This window comes from Heterodontus francisci, chromosome 46, assembly GCF_036365525.1.
Source record: "Heterodontus francisci isolate sHetFra1 chromosome 46, sHetFra1.hap1, whole genome shotgun sequence".
Taxonomy (NCBI): Eukaryota; Metazoa; Chordata; class Chondrichthyes; order Heterodontiformes; family Heterodontidae; genus Heterodontus; species Heterodontus francisci.
In genome coordinates this window covers 12,291,801-12,319,536 of record NC_090416.1, presented here as the reverse complement: position 1 = coordinate 12,319,536, position 27,736 = coordinate 12,291,801, and the positions used below count along the sequence as shown (strand labels likewise).

Here is a 27,736-nt window from a genome sequence, read left to right as displayed (position 1 = left end):
CCAATGAAAGGATTTAGAGAGGTGGAAAGGGAATTCTGAATGCAGGTGAACGCTGTGTGGGGATGAAGTCTTCGGTCCAAAGAAGAGGGTACAGAGGCAAAGGAACAAGAGCTCAGCGTCGCGACGAGCTCAAAATTCATCCCCTTGGTGGATAAGAGCATAAGATACAGGGGAAGGAGGCCATTCGGCCCTTCGAGCCAATTCCACCACTCATGGCTGATAATGGGCGGAAGATGACCAGGAAACAAGGGCGGAATCACTTTTCTACCATGTGATTGGCCAAGGGCGGAATCACTTTTCTACCATGTGATTGGCTGCCAGTGAACAATCTCTGCCCGCTAGCAGAATCCGATTGAAGAAGCCAAACGTCAATCATAGATGGGGGCGGCGGGAATCGTCACTCCTTTCATCTGATTGGCTGTGCCAGGTGTCCATCGGAAGGCTTTACGCACCGGCGTGACGTAACGGCCAATCGGCGGAGACGCTCTGGCGTCCAATTGGTCGCCAGACACGTCGGTCAGAGGCATGGCACCGCCCCCTCCCCGCCCCACCCGCCTCCGGCGTCATAACGTCCACGCTCAAGAGCGCGCGCGCCCCTTCGCGGCGCTCCATTGGCCGAGCGGAACGTCGATCGGCCCGCCCCGTCACCCGATTGGCCGGACCGCCCGCCACTCCCAAGGAGGCCCCGCCGCCCCATTGGCGGGGCCGGCTCACGCTGGGTTGCACCCTCGGGTTTGGTTGACGCCCAGCGCTGGCGAGGCACTAACCGCCTTTTTAATTGTCGTTTCCCCACCCCCCCCTTTCCCCTCCCCCCCCCTCTTCAAAGACCACAAGCTTTTCACACGGCGATTTAAAAAAAATGTAGCGCTCACCGTTAACGGGTGATGAATGTTTTCACTCCAACGTGATCCACAAAGCGGAGAAAGACTTGGTTTGGGGGGGGTGGGGGAAGGGAGACAAATAAAAATCTCCACAGCCGCGGCCTTGCGATCGGGAGCGACTGAAGCCTGCCGGCTCGACGAGGTGGGTTTGTTTATTTATTTTCGGAGGCGGGGGGAATGGTTATCTTCCCTTTTTTTGTTAAAATTGCGAATGAGGTTATTTTTGCCCGGTTCACCCGTCCCCTCTTTCCCCCCCCCCCCCACGGGGTGGGGGAGGGGGCCGCCGGTTTTCAAAATTCCCTCGATGCCCGGGCCGGGCGGCTGCGGTGCGCCTGCGCGGCCGGGGCATTTTGGGAGTTGTAGTTCTTTCCTCCCCACCCGCTTTGTTGGGTCCATGATGTCAGTGGGAATCGAGAGATTGCTACCTGACCCGAGACTTATTACGGTGCAGGCCTGTCCATTCCCCTTTCCACCCCTCCAATTTCTCCCCCCCCCCTCCAATTTCTCCCCCCCCCTTCCAATTTCTCCCCCCCCCCTCCAATTTCTCCCCCCCCCCCTCCAATTTCTCCCCCCCCCCTCCAATTTCTCCCCCCCCCCTCCAATTCTCCCCCCCCCCTCCAATTTCTCCCCCCCCCCTCCAATTTCTCCCCCCCCTCCAATTTCTCCCCCCCCCCTCCAATTTCTCCCCCCCCCCTCCAATTTCTCCCCCCCCCTCCAATTTCTCCCCCCCCCTCCAATTTCTCCCCCCCCCTCCAATTCTCCCCCCCCCTCCAATTCTCTCCCCCCCCTCCAATTTCTCTCCCCCCCCTCCAATTTCTCTCCCCCCCCCCTCCAATTCTCTCTCCCCCCCCTCCAATTTCTCCCCCCCCCCTCCAATTTCTCCCCCCCCCCTCCAATTTCTCCCCCCCCCTCCAATTTCTCCCCCCCCCTCCATTTCTCCCCCCCCCTCCAATTTCTCCCCCCCCTCCAATTTCTCCCCCCCCCTCCAATTTCTCCCCCCCCTCCAATTTCTCCCCCCCCCTCCAATTTCTCCCCCCCCTCCAATTTCTCCCCCCCTCCAATTTCTCCCCCCCCCTCCAATTTCTCCCCCCCCTCCAATTTCTCCCCCCCCTCCAACTTTCTCCCCCCCCCTCCAATTTCTCCCCCCCCTCCCAATTTCTCCCCCCCCCTCCAATTTCTCCCCCCCCCCTCCAATTTCTCCCCCCCCCTCCAATTTCTCTCCCCCCCCCTCCAATTCTCCCCCCCCTCCAATTTCTCCCCCCCCCTCCAATTTCTCCCCCCCCTCCAATTTCTCCCCCCCCTCCAATTTCTCCCCCCCCTCCAATTTCTCCCCCCTCCCTCCAATTTCTCCCCCCTCCCTCCAATTTCTCCCCCCTCCCTCCAATTTCTCCCCCCCTCCCTCCAATTTCTCCCCCCTCCCTCCAATTTCTCCCCCTCCCTCCAATTTCTCCCCCCTCCCTCCAATTTCTCCCCCCTCCCTCCAATTTCTCCCCCCTCCCTCCAATTTCTCCCCCCTCCCTCCAATTTCTCCCCCCTCCCTCCAATTTCTCCCCCCTCCCTCCAATTTCTCCCCCCTCCCTCCAATTTCTCCCCCCTCCTCCAATTTCTCCCCCCTCCTCCAATTTCTCCCCCTCCCTCCAATTTCTCCCCCCTCCCTCCAATTTCTCCCCCCTCCCTCCAATTTCTCCCCCCTCCCTCCAATTTCTCCCCCCTCCCTCCAATTTCTCCCCCCTCCCTCCAATTTCTCCCCCTCCCTCCAATTTCTCCCCCCTCCCTCCAATTCTCCCCCCCTCCTCAATTTCTCCCCCCTCCCTCCAATTTCTCCCCCCTCCCTCCAATTTCTCCCCCCTCCCTCCAATTTCTCCCCCCTCCCTCCAATTTCTCCCCCCTCCCTCCAATTTCTCCCCCCTCCCTCCAATTTCTCCCCCCTCCCTCCAATTTCTCCCCCCTCCCTCCAATTTCTCCCCCCTCCCTCCAATTTCTCCCCCCTCCCTCCAATTTCTCCCCCTCCCTCCAATTTCTCCCCCCTCCTCCAATTTCTCCCCCCTCCTCCAATTTCTCCCCCCTCCCTCCAATTTCTCCCCCCTCCCTCCAATTTCTCCCCCTCCTCCAATTTCTCCCCCCTCCCTCCAATTTCTCCCCCTCCCTCCAATTTCTCCCCCCTCCCTCCAATTTCTCCCCCCTCCCTCCAATTTCTCCCCCCTCCCTCCAATTTCTCCCCCCTCCCTCCAATTTCTCCCCCCTCCTCCATACTTCTGCAAGTTTATTTCTCTCTCTCCAGTGCCCATCCAATTTCCTTTTGAAATTACTTTTCGTTGGCAGCGAGTTCCAGGTCATTACCACTGGTTACGCTTAAAAAAAAGTTCCCCCTTTTGACTCTCGGCCCCCAAAACCTTCAATCTGTGTCCCCCTGCTCGTCCTTGTGCCATCAGCTAGTGGGAACAGCTTTTCTCGACCTGATCCAAACCTGTCCTAATTGGGTACACCTCTAGCAAATCCCGCCGCCCCCAGTCTCCTTTGAGAGAACAGCTCCGCCTTTTCCAACCTAATCTTGTAACTAAATTCCCCATCCCCGGAACCACTATGGTAAATCTCCTCTGTGCACTCTCAAGGATCTCACGCCCTTCCTAAAGTGTGTGACCAGAACTGGATGCAAATACTCTAGCTGGGTTCTAACTATAGCTTTGTAACGATTCTGCATAATTTCCCAGTTTTTGTACTCAATGCCTCTATTTATGAAGCCTAAGATCCTAACTGCTGTGTATTTGCTTGCCTTTCTTTGTCTTGTTTTCAGATTTCCAAAATTTTCTCGTTTGCATTTCAGATTTCCAGCCTGTTGACATGTTAACATTGAGATTTCCAACGTTTTCTCTTTGCTTTTCAGATTTCTGGTCTTTTTATGTCTTTCGCATTTCAGATTTCAAGCGTTGACCCATTTCAGTACTTCAAGCGTTTGCTACGTTACAACAGTAACTGCACTTCAAAGTGCTTCATTGGCTGTAATGTGCTTTGAGCCATCGAGTTTTTGGATAGGCGCAATATAGATGCAAGTTCTTTTTTTCACATTTCCCACTTCAAGCAGTAATCTACTGTTATGTCTTTTTATCAGGCCGTGCATAGCTCAGTAGGTGGGGCTGTTGCCTCTTGAGCCAGAAGGTAGTTGGTTTAAGGTTCACACTCCAGAGTCCATAATCCAGGCTCTCACACTCAGTGCCAGTACTGAGGAGTGCTGCACTGTTGGCAGCGCTGTCTTTCAGATGAGATATTATACAGAGGCCCCGTCTGCTCTCACAGGTGACGTAAAGATCCCATGGCCACTGTTTACAAGAAGAGTAGGGGAGTTCACCCCGGTGTCGAGGGCTATTTATCCCTCAATCACCATCACTAAAAGCAGATTACCTGGCTTTGGAGCTTGCTGCGTGCAAATTGGCTGCTGTATTTCCTACATTACAATAGCGTATACACTTCAAAAATACTTTGTTGGTTGTAAAATGCTTTGGGATGTCCTTTGTTGTGAAACGTGCTATATAAATACAAGTCTTTCTGTTGTTGGGAGGTGGGGGAGGGGGTTAACAGGATTTCCTTTAAGAGGCTCCTTTAAAACCTTTGACCCAGCTTTTGGTCACCTGCCCTAATCTCCCCTGATGTGACTCGGGTTTAAACGTTTCGCTTTTGAGCTCCTGGGACGTTTTATTACATGAAAGGCGCTATGTAAATACAGGTTGTGTTGCTGACCTTGTCAGCTCCTCCAGTGTCTCAAGTAATTAAGTCTATCTTGCCCAGTATGGATATGAACTGAACAGACCAGTTCGGTGCACCTTCCTTGCCCCGCGCACACCCCCAGTTCAGTTCTGGTTTACCTGCTTTTGGGATGTGACAGTTAATTTCAGTGCCTCATGGGCTAAGTTCCCCATTGGTTTACGAGTGACCATCTTATATTTATGTAGGAAAGCAAAATACTGCAGATGCTGGAAATCTGAAATATAAACAGAAAGTGCTGGAAATCTTCAGCAGCTCGGGCAGCATCTGTAAAGAGAGCATCAGATTTAACATTTCAGGTCTGTGCTCTTTCATCAGAACTTCATGTGCATTTATACGGCCGCATTCACAACCTTAAGGCAACCCAAAGCACTTTACAGCCACTGAAGTGCTTCTTCATAGTGTGCTCACTGTTATAAGGTAGGAAATGTGGCAATCAATTTGTGCACAGCAAGCTCTGCAAACAGCAATGAGGTAATGACCCAGCTCGTATGTTTTTAGTGATGTTGGTTGAGGGATAAATGTCGGCCAGGATGTGAAGGAGAACTCCCCCGTGCTCTACTTCAAACGTCTCTTCTGAAAGATGGCACCTCTGACTGTGCAGCACTCCCTCAGTACTGCACTGGGAGCGTCGGCCTGGATTTTGCACCCTAGTCTCTGAACCTGCAACCCTCAACTCGGGCTAGAGTGCCAGCCGCTTAGTCACTGTTGACATGAAGGGTTCCTTGTTAGTGAGTGATTGACCTGGCTGTCACTGGAGTACAGAAGGTGTTGTATAGATAGGGATTCCTGTTACTGATGTCTATCTAAAGAGCTGCTATTGGAAATAGGGGAAGGTCGCGATTGGGTTCATTTGTGATGCCCTCTGTGGTCGAAGGGCCTGCCAGCAGTTTCTGGTCCAGGCTTCACCGGTGAAGACTGGTGAAGGTAGCGGATGATTGTCAGTATAGTCTTGAACAAGTCAAGGGAGCTGGGAATGAAATAATGTAAATTTACTCTGTATGGCATGTGATGGTGTAATGAGAGCTGTGCAGTGTCTCTTGCTTGATTAAGTTAAAAGTTGAACAATATTCTTCAGGTCCTGCCATGGGTGTTTACTTATTTTACATTTGTGCCCTGCTTCTTAAAGTTACATCTATCCCTTTCCTTAAATGGTCTGTCAGTATTTCCGCTTATAGTGTTTTATAGTATTGCTGCAACCGAGACTGCCTTGTGACGACAGTGTTTAATCTCTGGGGTACCCTGAAAACATATAAATAGAAAATATAGAAACTGTTTGTGTGTAAAAGTAGCTTTCTCACCATCTTCCCACCTACCCCAGACAGCATTGTTTTGAAAGCTTGCTATAAAACATCCAGACTCTGCTGTGAGATCTTGATTCGATATGGGACAATTACAGGAAAAGGCAAAGAAGAGGAGTCCCATTTCTATAGCGCCTTTCACCACCTCAGGACATCCCAAGTCGCTTTACAGCCAGTGAAAGTACTCCTTTGAAGCGTAGTCACTCTTGTAGGAAGCGTGGCAGCCAATTTGCACCCAGCGAGCTCTCAAATGTGATAACGACCAGATCATCATTTTTTTTCCGTTATGTGTTCCTGTACCAGAAGTTTGGGGAGAGCTGTTCTGTTCTTCGAAATAGCGCCTTGGATCTTTCCCGTCCACCTGAGAGGGCAGACGGGGCCTTGGTTTTAATGCCTCATCCAAGAGACGGCACCTCTGACAGTGTAACACCTCTCTCCGTGCTGCACTTGGAGTGTCAGTCTAGATTTTGTGTTTAAGCTGGACTCAAACCCACAACCTTCTGATGGAGAGGGGAGAATGCAACCCACTGAGCCATGACTGACGACACAATTTAAAAAAATTATTCAATTGGATGTGGGCGTGGCTGGCAAAGCATTTCTTGCCCATCCCTAACTGCCCTTGACAACTAAGCGGCTTGCTAGGCCATTCCAGAGGGCAGTTAAGAGACAACCACGTTGCTGGGGGTCTGGAGTCACATCTAGGCCAGACCGGGTAAGGACGGCAGATTTCCTTTCCTAAAGGCCATTAGTGAGCCAGGTGGGTTTTTACAACAATCGATGATAGTTTCGTGGAACCATTACTGAGACTAGCTTTCAATACCATATTTTCTATTCATTAATTGAATTTAAATTGCACCAGCTGCTGTGGTGGGGTTTGAACCTGTGTTCCAGAGCATTAGCCTGGGCCTATGGATTACTAGCCCCCCCCCCCCCCCCCAACATTTATTCATTACAAAGTACCGATCTTTACTGCAAGACTTATTTCACTCCTGCAGCGAGGACACCTCCTAATACTTTCCCATTCAGACTGATTTAATTGTTCACTTTTTTGTAAAGTGAATGTGCAGTTGCTTAATACAAATTACTGGATAATTCTGGGGGGTTTTTTTAACCCAAGAAGTGGCCTGGAATTTATGGCGGTGACCTGTCGGCATTCACCATCGTTGCTCCCCTGAAACTGGCAGCAGTTTCTGGAGTCTGCACTTGTGCAGTTAAGCACTGAAATCCAGGAGATGCTGTCAGTAATTCTACATTTCTCCAGAGTGCACTGCTGAAGTCCACCCCCTCCTCCTCCACCCCCCCCCCCCCCCCCCCCCCATCCAGTCTGCAATCAATTAGAAATCATTGAACTGACGCAAAAGTACCCTTAAAAAAATTACACCATGTTGAAGGTGGTGTGGCTGGATTTTTAATGGCGCATTAAGTTCATAATTACTGCTGAACAACCTCTCTGATCCTGAAAAGCTATTTTCATATTTGTGGGATATCGGATTTCTTCATTATGGTAAAACTGCCACATATTTTAAAAATAATTTTAAAGCTTGTTTACAATCTTTCAACTTCTACCTTAGTCCCGTGTGAATGCCCCAATTATTTATCTTGTTTCCCATAAAATGTAATTAAAAGTGAAAAATTCAGTGTTTTTTTTTCACTTCCTGGTTTGCTATCTGTGCGAATGCTTCGTTGTGATTGGCTGCTTATCCTACTTGATAACATCACTGTTGCTGGACGCCTGGAGATCCCCTTGAGTTGGCAGCTGATTCAAATTAATGTAGGGAAAGGGGAATACATGTCACAGCAATTGCTAGATCTTTGTGGGCAGCTTTATTTAAGTGCAGTGGCGAGAGCCTTTGAGACTGCACTTAGTGTGAAATCCGGGCCAGTTACTTTGAACTATAATGCAACGGCTGGTTGTGAACTTGAGCACTGGTTGGTAGCCACTGTATGTTGGGTGCTATGTGGGACAAGGGTGTCTGTCACGTAAAAAGTAATTTGCATTTATATAGTGCCTTATTACGTCATGACCGGTTCCAAGGGCATCTTGCAGTCTTCTTGAAGGGCAGCCACTGTTTTCCTTTAGGCAAGTGTGGTAGTCAATTTATTCGCAGCAAGCTCCCAAGAACAGTGAATGAACAACTCAATAATCTGTTTTTGACAGTGTTGGTTAAGGTTAGCATGTTGGCCAGGATACTGGGAGAACTTTTCTTTGAACAACGTCTGATCATTTAACCTGAGCATGACATCCTCTAGGCTGATACTTTCATTCTGCACTGAGGGATTGGCAGATTGTCGGAGGTGTTGTCTTTGAGTTTATTGTTTCATCCCATAAAGGGGACTCCTAACAATTGCAGTACTGCAATGAGTGTCAGCCTAGATTCTGTACAGTGCAGTACCCCTTGCATGCCTTAGCTGCTTTGTAGTTGTCAATCTTGTGAGCGGACTATGCAAACATAACAGGGGGGTGGGGGGGATCCCCGAGAGTCTAGCATAGGCTGTTAACTGGCATTCTTGCCGATACATCTTTCAGGTTGGTGTGCTGGGGGCGGGAGGGCGATGAGAAAGATCACTCAACAACGTTCGGAACTGGGAAGATGACCCTGGCTTATTCTTATTCTTTATCCTCATCCTCACCCAGAGCTGGTGTGGCCAGTTGTTCATTTTAAACTACAGCACCACCGAACACTGCAGAGCGGATGCCCAGAATTGGGGCTAATTGCTAGTAAGATACTCTGTTTGCTTTGTGCTTTTAATTTTATTGGGATGGGGGGGGGGATGGGGTGGGTGGGGGGGGGACGGTGTGGTGGAGGAGTATTCTGTTCGAGAAAGTTGCATCACTGCTTGGTATATCACTGAGTTATGTGGATCGGAAAGGGCTCTGTTTTGATCTGCAGCTGTTAATTGAATCCTTTACGCTTTGACCTGATAAATGCGTAGGTGAGATAAATTCCCCATGCCCTTCCTTAGGTTACCGGTAGTGCTGACTGGAAAGCTCCAAGTGGGCAGTAGGTACCTTGTAACTTTGCAGAGAAATTAGGGGACCATGGGTGCACAATATCAAAAACTGCACGAAAATTACATCCATGTCCAAGCGCACTGTGGATGGGTTGGGTAGGGGGAGATTTACTATGTGCGTCATGTGTGCATGTTGTATGCACAACAGCATAAGAAATAGGAGCAGGAGTAGGCCATTGAGCCCCTCGAGCCTGCTCCACCATTCAGTAAGATTATGTCTGATCATCTACCTACCCTGCACCTTCCTGCACTATCCCAATATCCCTTGATTCCCTTAGTCTCCAAAAATTTGGCTTGAATATAATCAATGATTGAGCATCCACGGCTCGCTGTGGTAGAAAATTCCGAAGGTTCACAACCTTCTGAGTGGAATGAGGCAGAACAGCAGGCATAGTGGGCCAAATGGCTTCCTTCTGTGCTGTACGATTCAATAAAATCGTATAGTTAACCGATCAGAAGTAGACAAAAGAAACAACACGGCATGGGAGAACCAGGCAGGGAGCACTGGCTCACGTGTTCGTAATTCACCAATGCGGTAAAAAGGAGTACATTTCAGCATGCTAAAGATTGACAAAAGTGTGATGTGACAAGAAAGTGTGACATTTATAGGAAGACCACACAAGATGCCAGGCTTAATATATCATGGGTAGGTTTCAGTGGGACCAAAATTCACAAATGTAAGCCAGTTTCTGTAACTTTTTTCTGCAAGAGAGTTCCTCGGTGATGTTAGCTGAATATACAAAGTGTTTGGAGCATCATGTTTAACACCAACTGAAATCTCTCCTGGTTGTGAAACCTTGCACGCCCCAGCAACCTTTGAACCCTGCTAACCAAGTTATGGGTTAATTGTTAAGCAACATCTGTGTTACTTTCCTGTTTCCTATCAGATGCAGAATGCTCATGATTTGCCTGTGAAAGAGTTGGAAATAATTAACTTAAGAGAAATAACTGTTAACTGAACGGCTGTCGGACCAGGAGACTGTTTTTTAATAACACACTTGTCGATTGACAAACGTGCAAGGTCCTGGAGATTCAATGATCTACTTGAATTAGGTATCCAAGAGGCAGCCTTTGTGTCTTTTGATATCTGGCTCTACCCCTTGCTGGATATCCAGACGCCTCTCAGATAACCGAAAGATACGACAAGCAACTTGGATGTTGCTTTAGTTCACACACAAATCAGAGAGTGGATTCCCTGTCCCCAAAAGCCCATGTGTTGCTTCATCTGAGATTCTGGAAAAAGAGGATTCTCAAGCACTCCAAAACATTTGTTGTGTTTGTACTTAGGAAATTGTTAAAAACATTGAAGAAAGTTAAGTACTTTGTTGATTTATGTTTTGTTCTTTCATGAGATGTGGGCATCGCTGGCAAGGCCAGCATTTGTTGCCCATCCCTAGTTGCCCTTTGAGAAGGTGTTGGTGAGCTTCTGTGTAAATTTCTTTCTCATAATAGACTTGAGTCAATAGTTTTAGCCTGAACTGCATGGTCTGTCAGCATGATGTTGTTCTCCCTCTTGGAAAGTTTAGTGATGTCCATGCTATTGCCAGTATATGCCATAACAATGTAAGGTATTGCTCGCTGCATAAAGCATGACAGGCCAGATGGCCTTCTCCTGTGCTGTACGATTCTATGATTTGAAGTTTAAATTGTTAGCGGAGTTAGAGACCTGCTTTTGAAAGCTGACTTTTGAAGCGAGCATAGAGGGGAAAAAAAGTGAGCATCAGGATGGTAGAGTTGAGGTAGAAGATCAGCCGTGCTCTTACTATCTGGCGAAGCAAGCTTGAGGAGGCTGTCTGGCTTACTTCTGCTATTTTCTTACATTCTTAAGATACTGCTTAAAACTGATCTCTCTGACCAAGGGTTTGGTCATCTGCCTGAGTATCTCCTTATGTGGCTCAGTGTCAAATTTTGCTTTATAATGCTCCTGTGAAGTGCCTTGGGATGTTTAATTGCATTAAAAGCACTGTGTGAACTCAGATGGTAAAGTAACTAATTAGTACATCGGGATCACTTGCAGTTCCCCCTCTGAGCCTGTTATTTTAGGCTTGCTATCCCTGTCTTCTTAGCTACAGAAAGGTCCATTGTTGCATCATGATATGGTTATTGCTGCACAAGCCTGACAACGCCTTGATTTTAAAATACTCAGCCTTGTCTTCAAATCCTTTGATTGCCACCAACCCCTCGCTCCCTCTCTGTAACCTCCTCCAGCCCTACAACCCTCCGAGATCTCTGCGCTCCTCCAATTCCTGCCTCTCCTGCATCTCCTCCCCCCCCCCGATTCCCATCGCTCCACTATTGGCGGCCGTGCCTTCAGCTGCCTGGGGCCCTAAGCTCTGGAATTCCCTCCCTAAACCTCTCCGTCTCTCTCTCTCTCTCTCTCTCTCTCTCTCCTCCTTTAAGACGCTCCTTAAAACGGACCTCTTTGACCGAATTTTTGGTCACCTGTCCCTAATATCTCCTGATGTGGCTCGGGGGTCAAATTTTGTCTGATTTGCACTCCTGTGAAGCGTCTTGGGTCGTTTTACTATGTTAAATGTGCAAGTTGTTGTTACAAGTATTGTTTTTCTGCTCCCCAGGCAAATTGCTGAAGGAAAATCTATTTGATTTTAATTGTCAGATAGAAAAAAAATGATTTAAAGTATCCATTTGGCTAGCACAAGAAATTCAACTTGCACTTGACAGGATAGCACTGGAACAGGCAGAGCCGACCGATTGAGATGCGTAGTTTATGTGTGCATGTGTATGTGTGTCTCACTCTTGGTGTGGGTGTGCACATGAGCCTCAATTTTCTTTCCCCCCACTGCAGAATTGAACGTTCACTATTCAAGATGAAACCTCACGCTGCAGTTTTAGTAACCCCCAGTAAAGTACCGTGAGGTTTTCGGGATGAAATCCACTTCCGAGGTGGGGGCGGCGTCTTCGCGTCAGCAAGAGACTGCGTCAGAGGGCCACGATGAAGTGCGACTGTCGTTACCCGAGCTCGAGGCGGTGGTGTGTGACCTGTTGAGGGAGCGTTTAAGGCAGCGGTACCTACTGACGAGGGAGTGCATCCGGAAGGAGCGCAGGCGTTTTCAAAATGCACTGAGCAGGGCCCCGCTGGAGCCAGAGTCACAGCTGCGCACTGGCGTACGGAGCCCGGGAGGTTGCACCAGCAGAGGCGCCGGGCGCGTCCCCGTGGCGGCCGGGAACCCCCGCCTTCCCACCATTGGCGTCCCGAGCCAGAGGTCGACGGGGCAAAGGTCGGTAAGCTGCCCACCCTCCAGTGACCCTGCGATCCGAGCACCTAGCGTAGAGCCGCAGCATGATTTCGCCAGTGGGAGTGGTGCCGACGCCTTCGCAGCGGGACGGCCGGTCGGCAGGCTCCTACCCCATCCTGCATTCAGTGTTCCAGAATCGAGGCTGGCGGAGAGCCCTCCCGGCTGCAGCAATCCTCTGGTCCAATTGCAAGGGGTAGGGTCACCGCAGGTTTATGCTAAGAAAGGCGTTGCCAACACCTGTCCGCCGGCATTTGCTGGCCAAAGCTCTGCGCCGTTCCCCTGCCGAAGGCTCTTGCGTTGAGGTTGGTGAAGGACCAGTTGGAGAGCTCTGCCCTCTGATCCAGTTACAAGGCATAGAGCCACTGCCATGTTGTATGAGTTGAATAGAGTGGCTGTATGAGTTATAAACAAGGATTTAAAGCAGAATTGACTCAGTTTTCTTGGGGGCGCTGTTAGAAGCATTAGCTTTACCCTTAAACCTACTGGCTGCATTATCTTGCTGCTTTATGAAGTAAGCCAGTTGCCTGTTAGAAATTTGCCTGCAATTAATTTGGATGGGTTCAAGTGTGACTCAGGAAATGCACATCTGCATACATATTACAGAGATAGCTACCCAAGTTTGCTATCAGGCCAGCAGTGTTTAAGAGAGCTCTAAATGTGACTGTCAGTTTGTGCGAGAAGTCAGTTTTCTTCAAGGATTTGGGCCAGACTAGGATGGCAGAGGTTTGTCTGCACCTGGAATGATGCAAAAGCAAATGGGTTTGGGCAGTTACATGGAACGTACAGCACAGAAACAGGCCGTTTGGCCCCAGTGCTGGGGTTTATGCTCCATACGAGCCTCCTCCCACCTGACTTTATCTCGCCCTATCAGCATCACCTTCTGCAACTGTTATCTCCTCCCCCCCCCCAAGTGTTTATCTAGTTTCCCCTTAAACGCATCTATACCCTTTCAGCCGACCCTGTCAGTTGGAAGTCTCACCAAATGATCCGGCAAGCATGCGCTCTCATGGTGTGTTATTGTATACTATGCGGTCTTAAATTCCTGTAAACTGCGCAGCCATGCTTCCCTGCCAGAGCTTTGTGTGGAAACTAAACTACACAGGTTAGGGATATCTCCAGTTCGGTTCTCAGGTTATGTGGAGTTAAATAACACAATTTATATTTGTTTAGCACCTTGAAAGTGATAAAACTTCCCACGGCACTTCACAGGAGTGTTTTATGAGACCGAGCCACATGAGATATTAGGATGAGTGATCAAAAGCTCGGTCAAGGAGGTAGGTTTTAAGGAGCATCTTAAAGGGGGAAAGCGAGGTAGCAAGGGAGAGAGGTGAAGGGAGGAAATTCCAGAGCTTAGGGCCCTGGTAGCTGAAGGCACGGCTGCCAATGGTAGAAAGATTGAAATCGGGGATACTCAAGAGTCCAGAATTTGAGGAGCGCAGAGATGTCAGAGGGTTCTAGGGGCTGGAGGAGATTACAGAGATAGGGAGGGATGAGGCCATGGAGCGTTTTGCAAACCAGAATGAGAATTTTTAAATGGAGGCGTTGCTTGACTGGGAGCCAATGTAGTACAGCGAGCACAGGGGATGTTAGGGGAACGGAACTCGGTGCGAGTTAAGACGTGGGCAGCAGAGTTTTGGATGAGCTCAAGTTTACTGTGGGAGACCAGGCGGAGTGCACTGGAATATTCAAATCTGGAGGTAAGAAAGGCATGAATGAGGGTTTCTGGAGCAAATGAGCCGAGACTGGTGGAGTCGGGCAATATTACGGAGGTGGAAAAAGGCGGTCTTAGTGAATACGTAACCTGAAGCTTATCTCGGAGTCAAAGCTGACACCAAGATGGCAGACAGAGTGATTTATTCTCTGATAGTTGCCTGGGAGAGGGATGGAGTCAGTAGCTGGGGAAAGGAATTTGGAGCAGGACTGAAAATTATGGCTTCAGTCTTCCCAATGTTTAATTGGAGGAAATTTCTGTTCATCCAGTACTGGATGTGGGATAAGCAGTCTGATAATTTAGAGACAGTGGGGGTGTCGAGAGAGGTGGTGGTGTGGTAGAGCTGGGTGTCATCAGCGTACATGTGAAAACTAACGCTGTGTTTTCGGATGATGTCGCCGAGGGGCAGCATGCACATGAGAATTAGGAAGTGGGGGGTGGTGCCAAGGATAGATCCTTGGGAGACACCAGAGGTAACGGTGCGGGAGCAGGAAGGGAAGCCATTGCAAGTGATTCTCTAGCTACGTTGAGGTAGTCAATAATGGAGCCATGTGAGAGCAGTCCCACCCAGCTGGACGACATTGGAGAGGTGTCGGAGGAGGATGGTGTGGTCAACCGTGTCAAAGGCTGCAGACAGGTCGAGGAGTACGAGGAGGGAAAGTTTACCTTTGTCACAGGATGTCATTTGGGACTTTGATAAGAGCTGTTTCGGTACTGTGGCAGAGGCGAAAACCTGATGGGAGGAATTGAAACGTGCAGTTCCGGAAAGATGGGCATGGATGTTGGAGGCGACAACATGTTTCAGGACAATGGAGAGGAAAGGGAGGTTGGAGATGGGATGGTAGTTGGCAAGGATGTTGGGGTCAAGGGTTGTCTTTTTTTTTGAGGAGAGGGGTGATGACGGCAGATTTAAAGGAGAATGGGACAATACCTGAAGAAAGAGAACTGCTAACAAGACACCAATACCTGATGCTGGGTCAGTTTCAGGACTGCTGTAATGTGCAGATATGGATAGGATCAAAGGAAATAGGAGCAGGAGTAGGCCATTCGGCCCATGGAGCCTGCTCCACCATTCAGATAGATCATGGCCGATCGTCTATCTCTACACCATTTTTCCCCACTATCCCTTGATCTCATTAGTATCCAGATATCTATCGATTTCTGTCTTGCACATGTTCAATGATTGGAATTCTCTACCCCAGAGGGATGTAGATGTTCAAAGATTCACCACCCTCTGAATAATGAAATTCCTCCTCATCTCAGTCTTAAATGGCCTACCCTTTTTTCTGAGACTGTGTCCCCTGGTTCTAGACTCACCAACCAGGGGAAACATCCCATCCACATCCACCCTGTCACGCCCTGTAAGAATTTTGTAAGTTTCAGTGAGATCACCTCTCATTCTTTGAAACTCGAGAGAATACAGGCCCGCAATCTCTGCTCATAAGACGATCCCGCCATCCCCCGGGATTAGTCTGGTGAACCTCCGTTGCACTCCCTCTATGGCAAGTATATCCTTCCTTAGATATGGAGACCAAAACTGTACACAATATGCCAGGTGTGGTTTCACCAGTGCTTTATACAATTGCAGCAAGACATCTTTACTCCTGTACTCAAATCCCCTTGCAATGAAGGCCAACATACCATTTGACACCTTAATTGCTTGCTGCACCTGCATGTCAGCTTTTAGTGACTCATGAACAAGGACATCCAGGTTTCTTTAGACAGCAACACTTCCCAACCTCTCGCCATTTAAGAAATAATCTGCCTTTTTGTTTTTTCTGCCAAAGTGGCTCACTTCTCACTTATACACATTATATTCCGTCTGCCATGTTCATGCCCATTCACTGAGCCTGTCCAAATCTCCTTGAAGCCTCCTTGCATCCTCCTCAAAACCTACATTCCCTGCTAGTTTTGTGTCATCCGCAAATTTGGAAATATTACAATTGGTCCCGATATCCAAGTCATTCATATAGATTGTGAACAGCTGTGGCCCAAGCACTGATCCTTGCAGCACCGCACTGCTAACAGCCTTCCATCCTGAGAATGACCCATTTATTCCTACTCTCTGCTTTGTGTCTGTTAACCAATTCTCAGTCCATGCCAGTATATTACCCCCAATCCCATGTGCTCTAATTTTGTTTAATAATCTCCTGTGTGGGACCTTATCAAAAGCCTTCTGTAAATCCAAATACACCACATCCACTGGTTCTCCTTTATCTATGCTACAAGTAACATCCTCAAAAAAACTCCAACAGGTTTGTCAAACATGATTTCTCTTTCATAAATCCACGTTGACTCTGCCCAATCATATCATTATTTTCCAAGCGCCCAGTTATCTCACCCTTTATAACAGATTCCAACATTTTCCTTTCGACTGACGTCAAACTAACAGATCTGTAGTTCTCCATTTTCTCTATCGCTCCCTTCTTAAGTAGTGGGGTTACATTTGCTACTTTCCAGACTGCAGGAACACTTCCAGAATCTATAGAATTTTGAAAGATAACCACCAATGCATCTATTATCTCTATAGCCACCTCCTTCAATACTCTGGGATGTAGCTCATTTGATCCAGGGGATTTATCAACGCAATCCAATTTTTCGAGTACTGCCTCTTTATTGAAACTAATTACTCTCAGTTCCTCATTATTGCAAGTTCCTTGGTTCCCTAGTATTTCTGGGAGTTTTTCTGTGTCTTCCTCTGTGAAGACAGACGCAAAGTAATTGTTTCGTCTCCCACCATTTACTCATTCTCCACCACAAACTCTCCTGTCTCCGCCTGCAATGAACCCGCATTCGTCCTTGCTAATCTTTTCCTTTTCACGTACCGAAAGAAACTTTTACAGTCCGCCTTTATGTTTCTGGCTAGCTTAATCTCTTTTCACTTTCCTTATCAGTTTCTTGGTCCTCCTTTGTTGGATTCTACATTACTGTCAATGCTCGGGCTTACCTTAAAAGCCTTTGACCTAATGCAATCCTTAACTTCCTTTGCCACAGTTGATTCACCTTTCCTATTGGGTTTTTGTGTCTTCGAGGAATGTATATTTGTTGTAAACCGTGTAATACTTCTTTAATACTAGCCATTGCCTGTCTGCCGTCAAATCCTTTCATGTATTTTCCCAATCCACCATAGCCATCCTGCCCCTCATACCTTCCTAGTTTCCTTTTGTTCAGATTTAAGACCCTAGTTCCAGAATAAACTATATCTCTTTCAAACTTAATGTAGAATTCCATCATATTGTGGTCACTATTTCCTAAAGGCTCCTTTACAGCAAGGTTGTTAATTAGCCCTTTCTCATTGCATAATACTAAATCTAAAATAGCCCGATCCCGAGTTGGTTCTTCAACGTACTGCTCCAGAAACCCATCTTGTACACACTCCAGAAATTCATCCTCCACGGCATTAGTGCTAATTAGGTTCGCCCACCCTATATGTAAATTGAAGTTGCCCATTATTACTGTATTGCCCATGCTACATGCAGCTCTATTTACTTGATTTATACCGTGCCCGACATTACCACTACAGTTTGGTGGCCTATAAACGATTCCCACCGATGTTTGGGTGTTTGGTGAAGACAGAGTCGGGGATGGGGGTGGGGTTGACGGGGGGTGGAGAGATGTGTTCTGTGATGCCCCGCCCCTCCACTCCCTGCTGCCGTTTGCTGTTTTAACCTCCTATGTGATGGATGGACAGTTGGCCAAAGTGTGGGGAAAGTGCCGAGCACCTGTGGAATAAAATCAAAATGTTGTGGATGCTGGAAATCTGAAATAAAAACAGAAAGTGCTGGAAATACTCAGCATCTGTGGAGAGAGAAGCAGAATTAACGCTTCAGGTCTGTGACCTTTCATCTGTCTGCACCTGTGGAATCTGACCCAAGCATCATTCTGTGTTCTCGGGAATAGAGGATAGAACATTGTGCGGGGGTGGATGATGGTGAGAAACTTTACGTGGAAGGTTGAGATCTCACGACATAGGGCACTGTGCACATGAATCACCTGTTGCACCTCTCAACAATGGTGCAGCCGGAAATACTTGGAGTCTCAGTCACTGGAGGGATCATTTTGAGAGGCAAGGCTCCCAGTATGAAGCCTTGCTAGTTGGGAGTATGGCCCTGTTGTGTTCGAGTCCTGTCTCCAACCCCTGCTCCTTTCTACTGACTCTCCATGCTGGATGTGAGGCCCACTGCTGTTAACCCATAACACTCTGCAGAAGACTGACTGTTCCTCAGTATGTGGTGTGGGGTTGTACCTTCAGTGCATGGACAGTCTATCCCGAGATAACCTCCCAAATGCAGATTTGGGCAGATGTCTCTTAATATTGTTATCAAACCCTCACGGTCATGGTCCAGTGTAGGCTTAAGGTAAAGTGGGGGATAATTGGACATGCATATGTAATTCAGTTTAAATTTTAAAGTTATTCGTTCTGTCCTTTATATTGCAATTATAAGTTCCCATGTTCCTATTTATGGTTGTATATAGTGACACCACTGTTCCTGGTCAGAATGGAGGCGATTGTGTAATTACCCTTGGAGACTACACTGCTGTAAGTAACTGGGAGTGATTTTTTTCAGACATAATTTGGATGTAACCATCCTCCAGTCACTGCATTGCACTGGAGAAATTATCCTGCCTTTATTGGGAGATGTTGCTGCAGTTTCAGTCAGGAGCTGTTGTTTGTAGAGACTCTTTAAACAGACTCTGTAGACTGTTTTCTGTAGTGCACTGTTTAAACAAACATTGTTGAGTAAATAGACTTTGTGCACTGTGACTGTTTGCTGTGTGTCCTGCCCAGCCAGCAACTTTATTGACTGACAGTGGTGCCAATGGACGCTCTGCCTATTTATACTGGAACCTGCTGCTGCAGGTTTGCAGTGCTGTAATTCCACCCTGCTGCCAGTGTGGTGCTGCAGCCCTATACTGGCAAATAGAGCACAATCAAGCACCCATGGAATTATACCCTGTCAAACCCACCATTCATTAGTTTGGGCTGATGGTCTCCTCATCAAACATCTACTCTCCAGTAAAGCTCACGATCCGGCTCAGAGATTTCATCTCTTTGTGCCCCACCCCATCCCTCCCTGGGACATGAGCATCACTGCCATGGCGAGGAATTACTACCCATCCCTGTTTGCCCTCTTGAGAATGTGGTGGTGAGCCGCTGCCTTGAACCGCTGCAGTGCGTGTGGTGTAGGTACGCCCATGGCACTGTTAGGTTAGGGAGTTCCAGGATTTTGACCCAGCGACAGTAAAGGAACGGCCGATATAGTTCCAAGGATGGTGTGTGTCTTGGAGGGAACGTGCAGGCGGTGGTGTTTCCCATGTGCGTGCCGTTTTTGTCCTTCTATGTGGTGGAGGTCACGAGTTTGAGAGGTGTTTCTACCATCACCTTGATTGAGACCAGCAGAGCAGGAAAATGCATTTGGGACCTTGCTGTCTGAAGAGGTCAGCAATGCAGCAGACGGTACGTTTGCTCTATATCTTCAGTGTTTAATGCCTGCTATCCAAGAAACGGTGCAGTGGCATTCTAACCCTGGTGCTAAAGGACGACACGGGTTTCATTGCGTTACATGCTTGTGCTTTCAGGCGAAGGGGACAGCAATGACATCCACAGACACCATGGAGCTGGCAGTGGAGGACCTGGGCATCTCGATGGAGGAGATTCGTGAGTGGATTGATAAGGAGCTGGAAAAGGTGGACTTCCTCAAGCAGCGCAAAGCGGCTCTCCTGGAGCTTGAGAACTGGGTGGAGAAGAAAGAAGCTGAAGTAGCTCGAGTGGACGGTCTGTTCGAGGATGCATCCAGGTATGGGGTTTCTCTCTTGAGTTTGTTTCTCTCCTCTTCGCCACCTCCTTGCGCCCGTTGACTTGCCTCAGTTAAGACAGAAAGACTTGCATTTACATAGCAACTTGCACAACCTCAGGATGCTCCAAAGCACTTTACAGCCCTTCAAGTAGTTTTGAAGCGTGGTCACTGTTGCAGTGGAGGGAAATACAGCAGCCAATCTGCGCACAGCAAGCTCCCGCAGACAGCGACGAGGTAATGATCAGATAATCTGTTTTAATGATGGTGTTTGAGGGATAAATATTGGTGCCAGAACCCCAGGGAGAACTCTCCTATTCTTCCAGTAGTGGCCATGGGATCTTTTACATCCACCTGAGAGCCAGATGTGACCCACTGAGCCACCTGTTGGTTAGACTTGCAGCTCTGGGTCAGCAGGTTGTGGTTTTGAGTTCAAGGCTGCCATGCTGATCTCAGCTGGGGTACTGCATTTGGACTAGGCCAATTGTTTTGAGAATGGTATGCCTACCTAATGGCTACCGTGTGCACAGATAGCATCGGGCTGAGCTGTGATCACACAACCTTCCCCCCCACCCCCCCTCCCCAAGCCGCTATGTAGGCTCGTGAATGAAAGGTGACCACTTCGTTTGGGGGCGAGCTCCGTGTTCTAACAGAACGATACAGTGACCGCATGCTCAACAACAGCACTGCGTCTGGGTTTCAGGGAGCACACTGCATAGGCTAACAGTGACCCGCTTCGGGCATTTCCCATCCTAATGTTGCCCCTTTGTGCGAGCAGGTCTGTGGAAGTGTGCGAGTCTATGGTGAAGGACTTGTACAGCAACCTGGGGCTGAAGTACGAGGAGGCGGACCAGGAGGAAATGGCCGGGAAGGACGCCGCTAAGTTGTCGGAAGTGATTGAAATCCTGGATGATGATGATGATGACGACGATGATGACGTGATGGCTGTGGAACCTGGTAGGGGCTGGAGCAGTCCTGACCCTTCGTGCACGTTTTAGATATTTCAGTAGTTTGTTCACAAAGTTTGTTTCACAGAGGTGACATTACTCGTTTGATTGCTTGCTTCCCCATCCCCCGCTGGAAAAAATAAACACTTCCTCTCGTTCTTGCTAAGCCCTTAATCTGTACCCTCTTCAACAGCATTCATTTAGTGCCTTTAACCTAGCAAAGAGGTGTTTCCCAAGAGTGCAGTCACTCAGTCCAGGAAAGTTCCCTGTGATGAGCAGTTCAAATACCAGGGGACGCAAGTGAGACATCGGGAGTGCGCGAGGGAAGCCCACCAGTTCTTTTTCACTCAGCCAGTTGTGGGGCCAGTGGTTGGGTGGAGCTGTTGAGGTACACATTGAGGAGAGAGAAGGGATTGAGGAGGACGGATTGGAGATGGGGCTGATCATATTAAGCCATGTTGTGTTTCATGAGCCTAACAAGGTGGGGGCAGTGTTAGAATGTGAAAAATACAAGATATGAACTCCCAGACCAGTTTAAATTATTACACGACAACCTTTCATGTTTTATGACTTTTATTATAACTAAACTAAAAGAAATCTCCATTAATTAAATAGTGCTTTGTAAGTAGCTGATACCCCCAAATTACAAAGAAAGGTATTTTCTTTACTTATTAAAATACTTAAAAACCTCACACCGCACTTATATGTTACTCAGTCCTGTTTGATGGCGATATCTATTGCGGTTAAAAGTCCCAAACTCCTCCCAGTTGCAATGGGTTGGATCTCCCAGACCTTTTCAAAAATCAGTGTCCTCTTCGCTCATTTCCCTGAGCACTTTCGACCTGGACGTGCTTGAATATGGTGAACCTGCTAGTCTTCTACATCTCCGCAAGCTACAGCTTTCAAAATAAGTTAATGTCTTTGCAGCCTTTTACTGTATCAGGCGTCCGAGAGCAGGTGTCTCCTCTCTCTCCCTCTCTCTGTCTTGAGGCTGCAACCTCTGGTTTTCTTCCTTACAGCCTGCCCTCAGGCTATAACCGCCGGATTCCCTTCTCACAGCCTGCCTTAAGGCTGCAGCCGCTGGTTTCCTCTCTTACAGCCTGTCTGCCTTCAGAAAATCTGTTAAATTTATCTGGACTCAAAAGTCAATAACTTATTGTCCCTCTTCCATATGCAAAGTCCAGAAGTCTGGTTTCACAGAGCCGCCTGTTAACAGCTGCTTGGTACATTTGCATCTTCAGATCATTGACTCCTTGTTTCACGACCTGAAAGTCTGGAAGGGTGAAACCATTGTTATTCAGGTGTTGACCCCTGCAGTCTTTGATTTTTCAGAAAAAGTCCTTTGATCTGTCTTGTCCTTTAGCAAAGTGGATGTGAGGTCACCTGACCTTCTGGACTGGGTCCATGAGAGGATGCAGTGGAGATGGAACTAACTGGATTGCTGCACAGAGAGCCGGCAGGATTCAATGGGCTGAATGGCCTCCTTCTGTGCCATAATGGCTGAATAAATGGAGTTGAGATACAGATCAGCCATAATCTGATTGGAATGGCAGAGCAGGCTTGAGGGGCGAAATGGCCTCTTCCTGTTCCTAATGTCAGTTGTCTGTTCCGGCGTTTTCTTTCATAACAATTGTGCTTGCAGACTAAATAGGCATTTCTTATCTCGCCCGCTCCTCAATCTTTGAGGAGTGGATGTAATTTTAATATTTTATTGAACTCCGTTTGTTGATGCACCGTCCTTTATGCAGTAAACTGATCGGACAAACTTTTTTTTTTAACAGTTGAAACGGGGAGAGTCGCACCCTCAGCATCCAACTCATCAACCACGACGGCACTGAGCAAAATCACCCGGGAGCCATCCCTGGTAAGTGTGTTTCCGCAAGCTTTGTTACAATGGTGTTTGTTCCTTCACCTGCAGCTCCTGCCCTGCCCGGGACTGTGCAGCGTGGGCAGTGCTGCCTGCCCGCCAGCGGATAAAAAGTTACGAGAGTGCTTGTTAAGAGGCGGGGTTATCCAGCTTCCGTCCAGGCAGCAAGGGGGGCCCCCCCCATTGACTCAGAGTTTCAAGAGCACTGTGTAAAGTCATCAAAATCATCACAGGGATGTCACAGGGCATGCTCAGAATGTGGTTGCAGCAGCACTGTTCTCGAAGGGGATGTGAAAGATGGGGGAATTTTTTTGAATACCCACCTCCTCTTCCTCGCTCTCTCTCTCTCTCTCTCTCTGGCTGTAGCTGCGGGATGCCATGGCAGCAATGCGAAAGTCTGCCCGCGACGTTCAGAAGTTTGTGGAGGCCGTTTCCAGGAAGCACCGCCCACAGTGACCACTTCTTCCGGGCTGCTCCGAGCCGTGACCACGCAGCCAGGTCAGTTTAAGCTATCCGTGCCGTAGTGTCCTTTACGTCGGGTTGTCCCAGCGCACCTTGCAGCCAATGAAGTACGTTTCTTCAACTGTAGTCACTGTTGCCACACAGGAACGCAGCAGCCAATTTGTGCACGGCAACCTCCTGTAAACAGTCTTGTGATAAATGATCAAGTAATCTGTTTCAGTGATGTTGATTGAGGGATAAATCTTGGTCCAGGACACTCGAGAAGTCCACCTGCTCTTCCAGTAGTGACAGTGGGATCTTTTCTGTCCACCTGAGAGGAGCAGACAGGGCCTTGGTTTAACGTCTCATGCGAAGGACGGCACTCCTCAGTACTGGCACTGGATGTGTCAACCTGGAATACATGCTCAAGTCTCTGGAGTGCGACTTGACCATGACCTTCTGACTCAGAGGCCACTCAGCCACGGCTGAAACCCTCAAACTGAGAAAGAACTTGACTCTATCCACATATCTACCTCATCTGAAAGATAGCATTTCCGACAGCACAGCACTCCCGCAGTGCTGCGCTGGAAACGTCAGCCTGGATTATGGGCTCAAGTCTGTGGAACGGGAATGATTTAAACGAACTGTTTCTGTACCCTTGGTTGTCCTAGAGCCCGAGAAGAGCGGACAGCCTGGCCTCGCTTTCTCCATGCCATCTTCCCTACGAGCACCCTCTCCTCACCTGCAGTGCCCAACCCCGGCCAGCTCGCCAGCCTGGCCCGCAGACACCCTCAGGCAGTGCCCAGCCGGTGACCACGACCATGGAGGATGGGAGGTGGTGAAGGACGGCGACCTGTTCAAGGGCATGCGGATTCTGGGCAAGAAGCGGACGAAAACATGGCATAAAGGGATGCTCATTGCCATCGTAACAACGGGTAAGGGGCCTTTTCAGTGGCATTGCACCATTCGACAGCGAGGTTAGAAATTGTTAGGATAGTGGGTGGCTGTGAATGAGCAAATGGATGCAATTTTTTCGATGATGTACATTTTAATCTCTCTTTTGTCGCAATGACTCTTGCTGTGTTGGGGTGAAAGCTTCACAGGTGCTAGGCTGCCTCCCATTCTTCACCCTCCAGCGGTCAGCCAGCTCCTCGAGCATTGCTATCGAGCCAGAAACCATCCTCTGCTTGACGCCCATGCGGTGTGAAGCCTTATCCACCAGGAGAAAGCATTAACATAAAGCATACGCACTACCTGGTATATAGTACCTGCCCAATGGATGGCGCTTTGTGGGGTCCACCCTTACTTTATTCCTGGTTATATGTCTCCCGTGGGTGAGGCTTTGCGATCGGAACATGCTTGTCTGCGCACAGAGTTGGGTATTCAACCATGGGAGCGTCACAGCTGAGCGCAGTCGTTGGCTGCGCCGGTTTACACAGACACCTGGGACTGACGGGGTCAGGCTCTATTGCATGCTGCCTGCTCACATGAGCTAAAGGTCACGCGTGCACTGATCTATTTCTTGCCCTGCACCCCTGGGATCGTGTGCTCCTGCTTTGAAACACGTGTCGAAAAATGTGTACCGGAAAGGTCAGACAGCAGTCAGGAGGTGTAACGCCCTCCCCCGTTGGTTTTAAATGTTTCCCGTCTTCCCCAGCCCAAGGGGAGCTGATCCCAATGGTAGGTGTCTGTCGCTCTCTGCTAGGACATTAGCTAACTCAGTGAAGACATGGGACCTACCTGATCTGTATGGTCCAGCTACTAACTGCCCCTTGCCTTTAACAACAAGAACCTCCATTTATATAGCGCCTTTGCTATAAAACGTCCCAAGACGCTGCACAGGAGCGTTAACAAAACTTGACACTAATCCATATGAGGAGATATATTGAGACAGGTGACCAAAAACTTAGCCAAAGCAGTCGGTTTTAAAGATCCTCCAAAGGAGGAGAGAGAGGCGGCGAAGTTAGGGAAGGAATTCCAGAGCTTAAGGGCCCAGGCAGCTGAAGGCACGGCGCCAATGGCGGAGTGAAGCGTAGGGGATGTCCAAGAGACAAAGTGGCGCAGTGGTTAGCACAGCAGCCTCACAGCTCCAGCGACCCGGGTTCAATTCTGGGTACTGCCTGTGCAGAGTTTGCAAGTTCTCCCTGTAACCGCATGGGTTGTCGCCGGGTGCTCCGGTTTCCTCCAGAGCCAAGACTTGCAGGTTGATAGGTAAATTGGCCATTATAAATTGTCCCTAGTATAGTAGGTGGTAGGGGAATTGAGGGAAGGTGGGGATGTGGTAGGAATATGGATTAATGTAGAATTAGTATAAATGGATGGTTGATGGTCGGCACAGACACGGTGGGCCGAAGGGCCTGTTTCAGTGCTGTATCTCGAAATAAATAAATGATAATAAAAAACCTGGGTAATGCAGAGTACTTTACTCACTCAAGTGCTGGAGGTGCCTGGACCACATTTTAATCTATATTCAATACCTGCATCTGTAGGGGAAAGCAAATCATAAGTTACAAGACAGTCACCATAAACCTGATAGGGAATTCAGGAGAAACGTCTTCTCCCAGAGAGTGGTGAGATGTGGAACTCGCTACCGCAGAGAGTGATTGAGGGAATAGCAGAGATGCATTAAAAGGGAAAGCTGGATAAACACACGATGGAGTAAGGAATAGAAGGGTATGTTGATAGGGTGAGATGAAGAGGGGGTGGGAGGAGGCTCGTGTGGGGGCCGCAACACCAGCACGGAGCAGATGAGCTGAATGACCCATTTCTGTGCTGGAGGTTCTATGTATACCTGGACAAAAATACATCCGAACCAAATCAGCAGTGGGCAAAGTGTTTTTTTAAAGAAATGTTCTGCGTTTTGCAAGGGAAGTAAAGGTGCAGATTTATTTAACATCCTGTTTTTTGTCTCGCAACCAGGCAACATGAATAAATACAAAGTGAAATTGACAACAAAGGCAAGAGCCTACTGTCGGGGAACCCATCGCCTACGACTACCACCCTGCGGCTGACCGGCTGATGGTGGGCAGCCGCGTGGTCGCCAGGTACAAGGATGGCAACTCGGTCTGGCTGTACGCAGGAATCGTGGCGGAGACCCCGAACAACAAGAACAAGACGCGGTAAGGAAGCTCACTGCTGCTTGGCAGGTCAGTGCCGTCACCACAATGTAGATAACATGCTATACAGTGACTGAGGGACCACTTCGACACTCTTGTTGTCCGTTTGAGCAACGATGAAGGAGCCCAGTAGCACAGTTCCACATTTCATCCTCGCATCTTGCATTTATCCAGCGCGTTTGATGCAGTAAAACGTCAAAGATGCTTCAGAGGAGCATTAGCAAACCAAATTTGACACCCAGCCACATGAGGAACTGTTAAACTAGGTGACCAAAAGCTTGGTCAAAAGAAGTAGGTTTTCATCCAGTCGAAGAAGGGTCACTGACCCGAAACGTTAACTCTGCTTCTCTTTCCACAGATGCTGCAGACCTGCTGAGTGAATCCAGCATTTCTTGTTTTTGTTTTAGGTTTTACTCTCTCTCTCTCTCTCTCTCTCTCTCTCTCTCTCTCTCTCTCTCTCTCTCTCTTCTCTCTGTCTCTCTGTCTCTCTGTCTTTTCTCCTTTTTCTCTCTCTTTTTCTCTCTCTTTTTCTCTCTCTTTTTCCTCTCTCTTTTTTCTCTCTCTTTTTCTCTCTCTTTTCTCTCTCTTTCTCTCTCTCTTTCTCTCTCTCTTTCTCTCTCTCTTTCTCTCTCTTTCTCTCTCTCTTTCTCTCTTCTTTCTCTCTCTCTTTCTCTCTCTCTTTCTCTCTCTCTTTCTCTCTCTCTTTCTCTCTCTCTCTTTCTCTCTCTCTTTCTCTCTCTGTTTTCTCTCTCTCTTTTCTCTCTCTCTTTCTCTCTCTCTTTTCTCTCTCTTTTTCTCTCTCTTTTTCTCTCTCTTTTTCTCTCTCTTTTTCTCTCTCTTTTTCTCTCTCTTTTTCTCTCTCTTTTTCTCTCTCTTTTTCTCTCTCTTTTTCTCTCCTCTTTTTCTCTCTCTTTTTCTCTCTCTTTTTCTCTCCTCTTTTTCTCTCTCTTTTTCTCTCTCTTTTTCTCTCTCTTTCTCTCCTCTTTTTCTCTCTCTTTTTCTCTCTCTTTTTCTCTCTCTTTTTCTCTCTCTTTTTCTCTCTCTTTTCTCTCTCTTTTTCTCTCTCTTTTTCTCTCTCTTTTTCTCTCTCTTTTTCTCTCTCTTTTTCTCTCTCTTAAAGCTGCTTAAAGCTTTTGGTCACCCATCCTAATGTCTCTAAGTGTTTGGTGTAAATTTTCTTTGATAACTCTCCTGTGAAACGTCTTTTTTTTTTTACCTCGTTTAAAGGCGCTTTCTAAATGCAGGTTGTTGCAGACTGCTGACACTCGACAAGAGTAGTTGTTTAGGGAAACAGGAGATGCAGCTGACCACGTCCCAGTAAGAGCAGCAGCAATAGAAGAAGATGGTTTCTTCCCCCCCGCCCCCACATCTCACACGCCCAGATATAGCACTACACCCACCACACCCCCGATGACGGAGCTGACACACAGGTCAGGGGCTGAATCTGGAGCATGTCGTGTGTCTACATCAACAAGGGACTTTGGATTCATGATGAGTCGTCGAAAGATGATTGAAGCTTCTGTTTTAAATTGTTTGAAATGGAGTGACTTATAAACTGCATCTCGGAGAGGGTGCAGAGGGAGATTTACCAGAATAGCGCCAGGATGAGGGACTTCAGTTAATGTGGAGAGACTGGAGAAGCTGGGATA

General features: G+C 48.2%; 1 protein-coding gene across 1 annotated transcript in view; it reads left to right on the top strand.

Moving 5' to 3' along the window:
- The first annotated feature begins 763 nt into the window (after window positions 1–763).
- The window catches only part of LOC137356937 (histone-lysine N-methyltransferase SETDB1-like), a 56,915-nt gene continuing 29,942 nt past the window's right edge, over window positions 764–27,736 (top strand). Inside the window, 14 exon segments of the mRNA XM_068022809.1 lie at window positions 764–1,023; window positions 11,760–12,403; window positions 19,502–19,719; window positions 20,495–20,673; window positions 22,445–22,527; window positions 22,897–22,986; window positions 22,989–23,028; window positions 23,643–23,687; window positions 23,690–23,707; window positions 23,710–23,802; window positions 23,805–23,906; window positions 25,891–25,914; window positions 25,917–25,949; window positions 25,952–26,090. Coding sequence (XP_067878910.1) covers window positions 11,840–12,403; window positions 19,502–19,719; window positions 20,495–20,673; window positions 22,445–22,527; window positions 22,897–22,986; window positions 22,989–23,028; window positions 23,643–23,687; window positions 23,690–23,707; window positions 23,710–23,802; window positions 23,805–23,906; window positions 25,891–25,914; window positions 25,917–25,949; window positions 25,952–26,090 — 1,628 coding nt within the window. The 5' untranslated portion in view covers window positions 764–1,023; window positions 11,760–11,839.